Raw genomic sequence first — 14939 nt, 5'->3', positions numbered from 1 at the left:
TGTCTACTATACATGACAAATGTGTTGTCTTACCAGCAGACAAAGCTCAAAACAACATTGTTTTTTTTTGTTTGCAAAACGTATTATATCAAATATTTATTATCAGAGGTAGACGTAGAAAATAATAGCAATGGTAAAACCTATACTAATATCACACTCTCCAAAGAAGAGATTGTGGAAAACCATAGATCTGTGCTATCCTCATTTGGTCTCTCTACCCAAAGACGATGATTCTGATTTACCGTCTAGGTACTGGATTCCTAAACTCCACAATAATCCATACAATTGACTTTACATAGCTGGATTTGCAATGTACCACCAAACCTCTTTCAAAACTTTTACCTTCTGTACTCACAGCTGTCAAAGAGCGTCTGCAGTCCTATCGCAACACTTGTTGCTCACGTAGTGGTATTCATTCAATGTGGATCCTGAACAATTCGAAAGATCTTCTGGAGACCATCAGTTCAAGACCATTATCAGAATATAATAGCATTAAAACCTATGATGTTTCAACACTGTATACTTATATTCCCCATACTCAGTTAAATTCCGACTTAAACACATTATACATCGTTGTTTTTCCAGAAAAGATGGTGCACCTATATACAAATATATAGTTCTTGGTAGAGATTCCTCATACTTTGTAAGAAATAATTCCTAATCATCTTCCAAATATACAGAAGAAGACGTTTACAAAATGCTGGAATTTAATCGACAACATATCTGTCCACTGTGATGGACACGTTTTTCCGTCGGCATTCCAGTGGGAACAAATTGTGCTCCTCTACTTGCTGACCCATTCCTTCACTTTAATGAGGCTGACTTTATACGTGATCTGATCCGAAAGGAAGAATATCGTTTAACTAGATTCTTTAATCTCAGTTTCCGATATATACATGACGTGTTATCTTTAAACAATACTAATTTCGGGGATTTGATACATCGCATCTATCCCAAAGAACTTGAGATAAAGGATACAGACACTGTGAAGTCAGCCTCATATCTTGACCTACACTTAGAAATCAATGGTAAGGGAAAACTATTGACCAAACTTTACGACAAACGTGATGACTTTTCATTTAGAATTGCCAACTTTCCTTTCATCTCTGGCAATATCCCTTCAGCACCTGCGTATGGATTTTTTGCTCCCATGCTCCCAGATTTTAGTGGAGTCCGAGTTGATCATTTACTTTTGTTGCTATGTACACATTATTTTGGTTATTTTATGTTGTTTGTTGCGTATGTCTGTTTTCCATGTCTGGTCACAGGATTACATTCTTTTGATATCCGACAGAATGGTGGTTCATTTACGTACAATTTAAATATACAAGCATTTATGTTAAAGTGTTATTTGATTGCTTTTTGTCAAACATCCTGGATTTGTTTGGGAAACGAATAAATATGATAAAGTAATACTCCATTTCTTTTAAACAATAAAATAAACTGAAGTAGTTTCAGTAAACGTATTTCTCTAATCTGTGGAAAGATATTGTGTTCAGTTGGATCTTTAGGATGAGCTATAGAACTATGAAACATATGATAATACCTTGAACGAAGAACCAAGAAACTACTGTTGCTAGTTTGAAATATTTTAATTTTTTGTACGAGAGATGGCTTAATATAGTTTTGTATTCCAAGTCCATTAATTTGAACATAGTTGTGCGGTTTAGCATAAAATTGATGTTTTGTAGATAAGATAAACAGTAAACTTTTTTATGTGTTACATTCATACTTTAAAAGTAAGTTGAATATATGAATTTTTATTATGCATTCTATTAAATATTACAAGATGAAATGGGTTTTCGTAAGTTTTCCAATGTTTCTTATCCAGTTTCAAATAATGTGAATCTGATGACATATAACTGAATTAGCTTGTTAAAAATATTACCGTCACTCCGGATAAGAGAAATCAGGTCTTTAGAGAGGCTTATTATTATCATTTTTGTTTACACGAGCAATACAATTGCGACATTTGATTGAATTGGATCACTGTCTTTTAGATGAAATATAAGTAATTATCGCAATTATCACAATGTGTTTGTAAACAGTTTTGCTTGATCTGTTGTAATAATATTAGAAAGAAACAAAAAAAAAAGTATTGGACCGGTGGGACTAGTTTTGGTAGTAAAATAAACTATTCATGCCACATGCTTTTTAATATTGAATACAAAAGCAATGCAATCTTCTTTCAGTAGTGATCATGAAGCGGATCTGAATATTATGTTGATAGGACAAAAATAAAATAATGGATTCCGTGAAGAGTTACCTGTATTAGTATTCATGAACCTTGGTTATGGATAAATCTGCTATACTGCATAACTGCTTTTTTTTCAGATGCTCTGACGGGAAGTGTGAGACAAATTGGACATGTAAGTCGGTTTTATTCTTTTTTAATTATGATGATAAAATACGAGGCAAGTACCAATGCTCCAAGAGTAACACGTCTTAGTACAACGCTCAGTGATTGTGAAACAAATAGTTCAACATATCACATTCACTATCTGTTTATTTGAACGTCGAACCAGTAATTGTATTTATCGCTATTTTGTTTAAAATCCCTTTGATCTTGCTATACGATAATTTTTAATCTCACGCCAGTCGAGTGAAAATGAAAATTATCGCTAGTTTCTATGTCCTCGCATGACATACAAGCAACAGCGTAGGAACATTTGACGACCCAAATAACCATCTTTTTGTTTACTGCGTATGAAATAATATCTAATTTGTGGCAATCGTTTCTAGTCTATTATAGAAAATGATTAAATACAGCAACTTAGCCGATTAGAATGAATAAATCCCAAAATTATTTATCAAATTTTAAACGCTATCGTCATAGTTAATGATATTTCACTATATACGTCCATGGTAAAACATTATTTTCATTGATAATAACGTTTTGGTTGTTCGTCCGCCCTTAAGAACATACTATCTTTGTATTTTTTACTCTACTTCAACTTCCAAAGTTTTGTTACGACATAATAATACAGAATGTTACACACTTTTTTTCCATTTGAAATGAAGGGTGGTTTTATAAGACTAATATGTAATTTACCATTGACATTAACAGAAAAAATAATTTTCTCTCTACATCTAGACCACGTCAAACATTTCGAAAAACACTTACAAAAATATGTTCGAATCCGAATTGACGACAGCTGGTGATAAATTGCAATATTATATTGCTTACATTATATTGATTATCATTTCAATTTCAAGTCTAAACCATTGTTGATCTTCCATTAAATTGTTGTTATCAGTATTATGTAGAATCGATATATAAAGATGAACAGAAGGTATTTAATTGTTAGTTGTAACTTCCACCCTTAAAACAAAAACGTCGTCACTGACTTGCATTTGTCGTCCAATGATCGATTATAAAATCGAGATCAACAGCCTTATTGGCGGTTAAGTTTTTTTCGTGTGCTGAGAAAAACATTTGTAAAACATACACAATTTGAATATATATAAAGATGTTTTGAGATAGTAAAATGTACTGTGTGAAACCGGACAAGTAATGTGAACAGGGTATTATGTCCTATTTGGGAAAAGACAAGAAAACAACAACTACAAACCCATGAGCCTGAAGGTAAAAAAAAACCAAGACAATACACACCGCATAGGTTCATTCACATTATCTGAAAATCCAAGACCAATTGTAGTAAAATTTCATTATTAACCATGCACTTCAAATAATATACGGGTATCATTGTCCTGAGTCAAAGCCATCTCTTGTACCAAAGGAAAGATAGGTAATTATGACTTGATTTATGGAAAAGGTCAGTCAGTCAAAACACATTTGCTTGGCTTCTAAAGGCTTCGGAAAGGCGGGGAGATATTCATTTTGGACATGGTACAAGCAACAGTAGAGGCGTTGCAATATTGTTTGATAGTAATTTAGACTATAAATTTGTAGAAAAGATAGGGAATGATTCGGCAGATTCCTGGGGCTGACAATATGATGAAGTTGATGGCGTTTACCTTTTGCTTATCAACTTTTACGCACCTACTAAAACTTATGACCAGTCAGCTTGTCTTAACAAATTTCGACTACAATTCCCAGATGAACTCGATAGAAATAATATCATGGGTGGAGAGTTTAATACGTTTTTTATCCTTTGTTTTGTACAAAAATAAGTACCCTGAAGTACCTGCCAGAAAAATATACTTATAAGTTACTTGATTGGTCTTGCGATGTTAAGAAATACAGTAATCCAGATGAAAATTCTATTTCCATGTCATTTTGTCGTTTGGTTGATCTCTGAACTATTGCTTTTTTTGTGTAGATAAGGATTCGATCCAACCCTAACTCAAAACTAACTAGTAAAATTCTTCTTACACTTGCTGGTAATGAATTTGACCCTTGAGGTCTCGGTTTTTGGAAGTTTAATTTAGACCTTCTAGCAGACAGCGATTAGGGAAATAATTATTGACTGCAACGCTAAGTATGAGTATGAATGTGATGAAAATGGTACACTATCCATTGAGAAATCGGAGGTGCAACAATTAAGTTCTCTAAAATGAAGAGCAAGATTAGATGCGAACATAAGCAGAAGTTGTACCAAAACTTAGAATATTTAGAGTATTCTATTTATAGAGAAAAAAACGTAAATTTGATCCAAGAACAAAGTGATAGAGTCAAAGATGAGATAGAGAACAAGATTAATAAACGAATGTGGTGTTGAATTTTACGATTTTGATAGTTTGCACCTGGTCCATGCTCTTCTTTCACTTTTTAAAAATTATTTGGCGGCAGAGATTTTGGCGATTAACATTCAGGAAAATAAAAAAAAACATATATGGGATAAAGATTGGAGGTGTAGAGATTAAGACGTCACAATTAGACGATGACACAACGTATTTTTTTTTTAAAGATGTAGATTCAGCTAAAATATGCCTTAGAATAATTGATGATTTCAGACAGATTTCATGTTTTTTCCGCATTCTTAGAAACTTTTACTTTTAGAAGATTATGTCAAGATTGAAAGCAGTTCTTTCAAATTAGTGTTTAGTCATGAAAACAAGAAAAGCAGCAGACGCTTACCCTACCGGTGCACCTGGTCCTTGCTACAATTTTTTTTATGGAGTCCGAGTTACTAATTTACTTTCGTTACTTTGTATATATTATTTTGGTTGTTTTATGTTCTTTCATGTGTGTGTCTGTTTTCCAACTCTTTGTTCCTGGATTGCATTCATTTGATTTCCGCTAGAATCGTCGTTCCCTTGATTTCATTGCCCCTGAGTACGATTTGCTTTCAAAATGTCCGTTATATGTTGTTAAATAAGGCAAAAATTGCTCCTGCAGCTGAAGAAAATAGAATGACTTTTTCGAAGTTAAATTTGACAGACAAACATGGTAGAATATTTATCAATTTCCTTTCAACAGCACGATTGAAAATCGTCTCAAATCGTTCCAGAACACGGTATTGCACAGAAATAACCGCAAATAAGTATTTGTTACAGAAGTGTGAACAATGTTATAAAGTAGAAACTATTGAGCACAAATAATTTGAATGTGTAAAATTAAATTTTTTGGGACACTTCTGAAAAATGGGGGATTTAAATTTTTGACTTTACAATTAAACTATCATCTGATAAAGTTATATTTGATATTATCGTGCAAAACAACATGGAAATTATTAATTTATGTATTCGGAAGTTGTTAATTTATATATCCTCTGAGCAAAGTGCCTCATCAGTTGTATGTCTTTAAGTGATGCCTCTTCAAAATATTTGTTTTCCTTCCTTTTTAGTATTCTAAAGAGAAAATTGATACTTATTCTTATACCTTTCAAAAGATAAATGAAACCTTTTCAGAGAGAAATTTGGTATATTAATGAATATCTATCTTCACAGTGGTAATGATTATTTATAATAGTGTATGCACAGTTCTAAGACATATATTTTGCATCTACATTAACAAATTGTTATGACATCATATCATTACTAAACATTGTATAATTGCATGAACAAGTTGAATACTTTATGTTTACAGGGGCGGACCCAGGATTTGAGTTGAGGGGAGGCGTTAATTGAATTAAATGCCATGCAAAGCAAGGCAAAAATATTATGGGGTGAAACTTGCGGTGAAAAATTTGTTCTTACTGATTGGGGGGGGGGGGAGGGCGTACGCCCGGCACGCCAGTCCTTGCATCTGCGACTGGTTTACGTAATCTGAATATTATTTCGTTTTAATAATGGATTGTAGACTACCAACAAAGATATTTTAATAAAAGAAAAAGATTATAAAACCGTACACGCGATCAAATGTTTTGAGTGTATTTCAGAATCACCATGTCTGTTCATCCGTCCGTTTGTCTTTTCACATTTTCCGTACGTGAAACTCTACGTATTCCACTCAATTCATTTGATACAACTTTATAGGTGATAACACATTGTCTAGGATATATATGCCTCATATGTAAATGTACATAAAGAAATATCATTTTTGGGGACTTCAAAGTGAAAGTGTGTTATACATTAAACATTTTATTCCATTAGTTTAGGTTGTATTTTTATAGTCGTTGTTTTCGTCTATTAAAACTATGTACAGTGCTTCTTGCTCATACTTTTATTTTTCATTTTGATAATGAATTTTGTCTTGCCCGAAATTTCCTATAAACACCAGATAATTTTCTCATTACATTTAGACAACGCGTCACAAATTTACAGAAAACGGCAAGAAAAACGCGTCCAACTCAGAAAGAACGATTGCTGGTAAAATTGCATTATAAAAATGGATACAAATTTTAAACTTCATATAATCATAGTAATTTGTAGTGTGGAATTTATATTTTGTTATCCGTGAGTTTGGTCTTATAATTATGTTAATTTTGCAAATCGATGTGATAGAGGGTATTCAGTCATTAATGGTTATTAAGTCACTTAATACAAATAAGAAAGTAGAAAGTGTTATTGATTTTTAACCATATGTGTCGCCTTATTAACTATGATCAATTATTTTATCAACCAATGAAAACAAATTTAGGAGGAGATTTAGTGGAACTACACAGTTTGTGCGTCCATTTGTTCGTATGTCCTCATTTTTTGTAAGCTGAAAATTCTTTAAACCTCTCAAGACAATTGGGCACCTTATGTCAATTTACTTGAGGAAATATAATTGTTGCCAGGTGACTATAAAGAGAAGTTATTGAACTTAAGTGTTTTACTTAACATCATCTCCCACTCGAAGCAAGGATATTCTCTTTGTGAGCTTGTTCATACTCTATCAGATTTATCATTTTTCTCCTCATAGGTCAAAAATAAGACGGACTTTTTTCTCTTATACGCAGTTAAAACGACATATGATGGTTAAAAAGTAAGGACAAATTTATATGCTCTTGATCAATCTGCAGTCTTTCTCGGGAAAATGGTGTTAAAAACCGTAAAAACCGATAATTCTGTTTCTTAACTTTGAAGTATCCTACAACTTGTAAATTACAGGGATGGGAATGTCCTTGAGTCTTCTATTGCTATTGTTGCTTGGATTCCTTTCTCATGAAATATATTCAAAAAGAAAAGAGCTCCAAAATATGTAAGTATAAATCCATTGTATATATCGCTAATTATAAATGAGCTCTCTTAAAACACAATTACTATTCAAAGACAGAGAAAATCTCTCATTGTATTCATATTTTAGCTTGGAATGTGCATAATTGAAATGCCTATGGTACTGTAACATATTGAAGAATCACGAATTTCAAATAACTTTTTCACAGAAAAAAAATGAATACCTTGATTTGTATTGATAGCTGATTATTAATATTGATAATGTGATGGAGTGCCAAAATAAGTACAGGAAATATTAAAACTTATTATTGAACAAAATAATAAAGCCACAGGAAAACCAAAAAATTTTTGACATGTGAACTAAGTATTGTACGTGGGGAACTATTTCTAGTTATCATGTGTATTTAGGGACCCAGTATATGTACCAGTTAAACGAAAATCAAAGTATGATAAACAGCAAGCTCCTTCTGAGGAAGAAAACCTTATTAATGATGCAGTAATTAACTGTGAAGAAGGTAAATATTAACACCACTTAACAGGGAATTTCTCTTCAACTTTTTGGATAATGTAGAATTTTAAACCTTTGATAAAATGAAGGAAATTAGCAATTTATTTTCCAATGCTGTTTTGATTTTTAGATGCGTTTTCAAACGTTATAGTAATTTAAAGCATCAAGTAAAGAAAACAAAACACAACCATAATTCTGCTTGGTAACCCTTTAGCTGCCAACATATTATAAACGATTTGTCATCATTTAGTTGAGCACTCCCTACCGGAATTAAGGAACTTCAAAATGACATGACTTTTAGTTCAAAATAAGAGTCGTTTCGAAAAATAAATATTTGTTTGTTTGTTTGTTGGGGTTTAATGTCCGAGCAGCAATATTTCAGCTATGTTCAAACAATGAACATGAAATGGATGATAAAATGAACATGAAATGAAAAAAAAGGATGGGTCACAAGGATAATAGGGTCGACAAATTTTGATTGCCACTGAAAAAAGGGGGATGGGTAAGGTCGAACAATTTAGCCTCCTGTGGCGGAGCGCAAAGGTTCCTACTCCTATCAATACCACAGCAGGGTTCTTTAACGTGCGAGGAACGTGGCATCTTTCCCAACACGGTGCACCACTATGGTTTGCGGTCAGGTTTTCTGTATTATAGCCTGACAACCCCTGCATCTAACACGCCAGGGGAACCCCATTCCACCGCCTGGGGCACGAAAAATAAATAGCCATACAGTGAAATAAAATTACTCAAAGTTTTCTCTTTAACAGAAAATATAATATATACTTTTGTAGTAGATAGATTTTTAATTTAGATTTGGACTTGACCTTTTTTTAGCAACTCGGTAGGTGTTTCTAGAAAAGCAGCGGACCCTTACCCGACCGTTGCACCTTGTCCATCTTCCAGTTGTTGGTGGAATCTTATTTTTATTACTTTGTATGTATTAGTTTGGTTATCTTATGTTCTTTGTTGTGTGTGTTTTTTCCGTGTCTGGTCTTTGTCCCAGAATTACATTCTTTTGAATTTCGCTAGAATCTTGATCTCGTGATAACTCTTTGATTAGTAATATTTTAGTAATATATAGCGAAAATCAGAATCTCGAGAAAAATTTTCCGCTATACGGTAAATGATTTTATCATCCTCAATCATCTTACAGCCTTCTATTTTTGTTAGACATAAAAGAAGACCCTCCGCTATACACTGAAGTTCCATAGAGGTAAATGTTTCTGCTGAAATATTTTGTATAATAAATGAACACTGCAGCTAAAATAAATTCATTGCAAGTCGAATTCAATCAACTTAAGTGATAATGGTTAGTAACTTAAGCATTTTCATTAACAATTAATTATTACAAAAATCTTTAAAAAAAACAAAACATTTTACAACATCAGACAGTGGAAAAGGTTCAAAATATAAACTGAGCACGTAGTCACTAAGAATAGTTGATAATAAATGAACACTGCAGCTAAAATAAATTCATTGCAAGTCGAATTCAATCAACTTAAGTGATAATGGTTAGTAACTTAAGCATTTTCATTAACAATTAATTATTACAAAAATCTTTAAAAAAACAAAACATTTTACAACATCAGACAGTGGAAAAGGTTCAAAATATAAACTGAGCACGTAGTCACTAAGAATAGTTGATAACATAAAAAGCTGATGAGAAATTTTAACACCAGGAACTCGGAGAATTTTCGATGCATTTGTAATTTAAATGACATAAATAGATATATTTGTAGGTGTTTGTGACTTTGTATGTCATCTTATTAAATCAATTTGACTTATAATTAACATGTATTTTTATTTTAGATTTGGTCTTAACATTAAGATAAGCAGACACGACGATACGAACTTGGACTGCTGGGAATATAATAGTTAAATACAAAATGCGCCTAGAAGATGTGAATATTAAAAAATACATTACATTTTTTTTAAACTGAATATTGTGTAATAAATTGTTGATACATAGCATTTAAAAGAACCCTTTTTGAATCATGGATCTTACCGCTTTTTCATTGCCAGAAAAGCCCTATTTGCATCTATGATAATAACAATTTATTGGTTTTAGCTGAGGGCGATGAAGACTAATAGATATGATAATGCACAAATATTATTTTAATGTATTCAAATCACCTGTGATAATATAAGATGTTATAGAAGCAAAAATGAGTTTTTTTTTTGTTTGTGTTTATCATTGTAAAGATCCCGTAATACGCGTTTGAGATAAAAAGGTATTAAGATTATAGGGATAGACTTATTCTTGAAATATTGCAATATTTGTTTGATAAGTGTGTGTGGTGTATTATATCACTATAATTGATTGCATATAAACTTTATCGAAAAAGAAGAGCGACAGAAAGTGCCAATAATCCTTTGTAAATCTGCTTCGTCTCTATATTAAAATAAATTCTATCAATGATGTTAACGTATTTATTTTAGCGGTTTCTGTCAAATGTACTTATTTGCAATTATAACAGTCCTCCGGTTGGAAAGTCAATAAACTAATCAGGATAATAAAAATCAAGTTCGATGGTACTTTTTTCGCACGTATTTGTTCTCTACGAAAATTAATGCACATTGCTTACAGATGCAGAGTACATCAACACATTTGCTTAAACGTACTGATGAGTTAGTCTTTAAATAATCTTGTTGTGTTTTGAACTGATCAGATAGCACTGGACGATGTAAAGTGTGAATATTTTATTTCATTTGTGTGGAAGAATGATTTGTATAGAAAAGTAATCTAAGTAATCAAGGGAACCAAGATGCGTAATCAAAAATATAACCCAGGGACAAAGACCAGACATGGATGACAGATAAACACAACAAAGAACATAAAGTAAATAAAATAATACATACAAAGTAAAAAAATGTACATGAGCAACTCGGATTCGACTAAAAACTTGGGGCATGGATTGGTAAAGGAAAGGTAAGCGTCCTCTGCTTTCCTAGAAATACCCGTAAAGTTGCTCAAGTCAAATCCAGGGTAGACAAAAGAGGAAAGGAAAACTCTGTCACGTTGAACAAATCAGTTTTCATAATGCAGATAGATACACCATAACGATCCACGAGTTCAAGATGACGATCATAAAGCTTCTGTAGTCATGACTTTAATCTTGTAGCAACATAACTGTTCCAGAAGCCTAATAGTAAGAAGTCTAGCGCGATACAAAAAGTCTGCGTAGTTACGGCAAGCTCTGGCATAACGTATGGGTTGTGATATGAAGTCACGATGCTATTAAAGGAGTAGGTGATGTTCATGACATAATTCTTTTACTCTCTACCGTACGGTATATAAAGTTTCTAATTAATTGTTGTAAGGTATATCTCAACAGCATGACTTTCAATGGAGAAAATGCAAAGATTGTGTTGATTTAAGTGTTGTAACATATATAAAAATCGCTGTAACTTACTGATATCTATATATACGATGTTCATTCTACCATTTGTTGCTACATCATATACAAATTTACACAACTTGTACTCTAAGCCATGAACAAAATTATATAAGGGCATAATTGCTTCTCAATTTTTTTTTCGTTTGGAAGTGACGTAAAACGGAAATGGCATACGTTGTTAGGAATTGGTAAATTTTTACTCAGACGCAAAAAAAGTGTGTGATAGGTAGTGTCACACATTACCACTGGTCGCAGAAGGTACAAATAGTTTCGTTCCCCACAGATAAAGCTATATTAGATGATCAATTTAAGTCATCATAGCTCATTATTGACTGCTTTTTCTGACAATATAACAATGTGTATGTATTTCTGTAAATCAAGCATTTTCTACTTGCAGGTTGACTCGTCACTGCACCAAAATAAAGTATTAAATGTAAAGAAAACATACTTAAGCTTGTGGTAGGAAGCAGCTGATTTCCTACAGGATTCATTCGTCATTTTGTTTCATATGGGGTAAAATAACAAAATGACATCTGACTTGCTTGATGAACCCTTGTTTGAAGTGTTCTCGTGTTCGGGTATTTTATTATATAGTGAGACTAGCTGGATATAACCCTTTGGGAAAATTAACTATCAGTGACATTGACCACGAAATTAAACGAAACAATGTATCCAAGGTACCTTCTATCAATCGTTATATGTATCCAAGGTACCTTCTATCAATCGTTATATGTATGCTAAAAGCCAAACATAGTATATAAAACATATAAAACTTCCACGTATTAACTACGTCTTTCTATGTTAGCAGAAATAGATATAAATTTTTTTCGTACATTATAAAAATGGAATATTTGAAAGAATGATATATTTGTTTGCAATCTTTTATTTCTTTTTTAAATTATGGCAGAAACAGGAATGTAGTTTACTTTATTGCCATTGGTTTTGTAAAAAATCGTTTTGCTTAAAAGGAAAACATATATTAAAGACATTTTCTTAAGTGTAGTGAAATACATTTCCATTATTCTAAATATTCACAGACAAATGGTTTTGTTCCAGTACATCTTCATTTATGAATAGAATATTAGCTATCATCGAAAAATGTTTCACTTCTATTCACTTCTATATTAATGTCTTGGTCTAAAAAACTCAGAACCACAACACTTGAAGATATTTAAAATATTTCACATGACTTACAAAAAGATACTAGTGCAATCCAGATATTCCTGTTGTACATACATTCATAACAAAATATAAATAAAACTGTCTTCTTTTCATTACAAAAATACATAGTTCGGTTTCTATTAAACCACATTTAAATAGAAAAACGTGAGCACCCAAAATTTTATAGATTAATCTATGATGAAAATTTTGTAAACAAGAGTTTTTAGCACATTTAAAAGTGCTCCTCTGTTAAAAGTTCTAATCCAAATCAGCTGTGTCTAAAACTCCTTCCATATTTCTTGAATTCTTATAGGACTTTCCTTTTCTTAGTCTACGTACAATTAGTAAAAGTGTTTGCACGGCTTCTGCTGGCTTTTCAATAAATCAACATATTTATTTTTTCATATTCAACCTACATTTAATCTCTAAAATAGTATTCTCCATTTCACTGGTATGGCATGGATGATGACATAGTATTTGAAGTAATTTGTTACTATATCATATTTGTTCTTGAGTTCATCAAATAATAGGAATCCCTGTTCCGAGATTACATCAGTTACAAAAATATTTTCTGTATTGTAATAGCTTTTTATTATTATTCACGTCAATAGGCATGTTAAGCTATATAGGTTTGCTCAAGATAGGTTCTAAACTTTAGTATTTCCGTTATGATGAACTTTAGGTAAGCATGACATCTCCAAAATGAGTTCAGCCGTGCAGCAACGTACTCCAAACCCTCTCAATTAAGGTATAATATCTTGTCTCCGACGTATTTCTCGATAGAGTTGAAAAAGAAGTTCTTTCCTCAGGGGGTGTATTAGTTTTTTGAAGCCATGACATCTTGAAAGATTTGCAAAATGAGGAAATATGCGGAAATTTTAATCTACTCTCCTCTAGTGTATTAATGACAATACTCTGCTTATGTAGAAACATCCACAGAGTTGCTCATAAGAAGTCAAGTCCGGGGTAGGCAAACGAGGAAAGGAAAATTATGACCCGTTGAATAAATCAGTTTTCATGGTGCTGATGGATACACCATAACGATCCACGAGTTCATGACAACGACCATAAAACGTCTGTAGTGATGACTTCAATCTTGTAGCAACATAACCCTGCTCCAGAAGCCTATTTTTTAGACTTCTAGCGCGATACAAAAAGTCTGCATAGTTTCTGCAAGTTCTGACATAACGTATGAGTTGTGGTATGAATACTCCATACGTAGGTGCTGAAAGGATGTTGCCACAGATGAAAGGAAAGTTGACAATTCTGAATGAAAAGTCATCACGTTTGTCGTAAAGTTTGGTAAATAGTTTTTCTTTACCACCGATTTCTAAGTGTAGGCCAAGATATAATGCTGACTTCACAGTGTCTGTAGTATCCTTTATCTCAAGTTCTTTGGGGTAGATGCGATGTATCAAATCCCCGAAATTAGGATTGTTTAAAGATAATACATCATTTATATAACGAAAACTGAGATCAAAGGATCTAGCCAAACGATATTCTTTCTTTCGGATCAGATCAGCTATAAATCAGCCTCAAAAGAGTGAGGGGATATGTCAGCAAGTAAAGTAGCACAATTTGTTCCCATTGGAATGCCGACCGTTTGTTGAAACACGTCCACCACACTGGACAAATATGTTGTCGATTAAAATTCCAGCATTTTGTAAACATCTTCCTCTGTATATTAAGAAGATGATTTGGAATTATTTCTTACAAAGTATGAGGAATCTCTACCAAGAACTATATATTTCTATCTAGGTGTACCACCTTGTTTGAAAAAAAAACAACGATGTATAATGTTTTTAAGTCTGGATTTTAACTGAGTATGGGGAATAGAAGTAAATAGTGTTGAACAATCATAAATTTTAATGCTATTATATTCAGATAATAGTCTTGAACTGATTGTCTCCAAAAGATCTGTCGAATTTTCAGGATCCACATTGAGTTAATACCACTACGGGAGAAACAGTGTTGTGGTAGGACTGCAGACGCTCTTTGACAATTGTGAGTATAGAAGTTAAAAATTTTGAAAGAAGTCTGGTGGTACATTTTGCAGATCCAGCTATGAAACGTATGTATGGATTCTTGTGGAATTTAGGAATCCAGTACATAGACGGTAAATCACAATCATTGTCCTTGGTGGAGAGACCAAAAGAGGATAGCACAGATTTATAGTTTTCCACAATCTCTTCTTTGGAGAGTGTGGTAGCAGTATATATCTTATCAATGCATTTATTTTCTATGTTTACCTCTGATAATAAACATTGGATGTAAAACGTTTTGCAGACAAAAACAATGTTGTTTTTGACTTTGTCTGCTGTTACGACAACATATTTGTCATGTATAATAGACAATGGTTTTGCTAC

At 32.5% G+C, this 14939-nt stretch overlaps 1 protein-coding gene across 7 annotated transcripts in view; it reads left to right on the top strand.

Annotated features, from left to right (window-relative positions):
- The window catches only part of LOC148611025 (uncharacterized), a 33207-nt gene extending 20928 nt beyond the window's left edge, over positions 1-12279 (top strand). For 2 of the 7 annotated variants that reach the window (XM_088591074.1, XM_088591075.1), the window contains 2 exons: positions 2335-2369; positions 11810-12279. In XM_088591074.1, coding sequence (XP_088447200.1) covers positions 2335-2369; positions 11810-11875 — 101 coding nt within the window. In that variant the 3' untranslated portion in view covers positions 11876-12279. Of the gene's footprint in view, positions 1-2334; positions 2370-7440; positions 7532-7914; positions 8022-8848; positions 9161-9184; positions 9324-9823; positions 10435-11809 lie in introns of those variants that run through there. The other 5 variants (XR_015924039.1, XM_088591071.1, XM_088591073.1 and 2 more) reach the window with 5 other exon arrangements.
- The last annotated feature ends 2660 nt before the right edge of the window (positions 12280-14939 follow it).

The sequence above is a fragment of the Perna viridis genome, chromosome 7 (assembly GCF_037379345.1).
Source record: "Perna viridis isolate PV_CMFRI_1.1 ecotype Kerala chromosome 7, ASM3737934v1, whole genome shotgun sequence".
Taxonomy (NCBI): Eukaryota; Metazoa; Mollusca; class Bivalvia; order Mytilida; family Mytilidae; genus Perna; species Perna viridis.
This window is presented reverse-complemented; position numbering and strand designations above follow the sequence as displayed.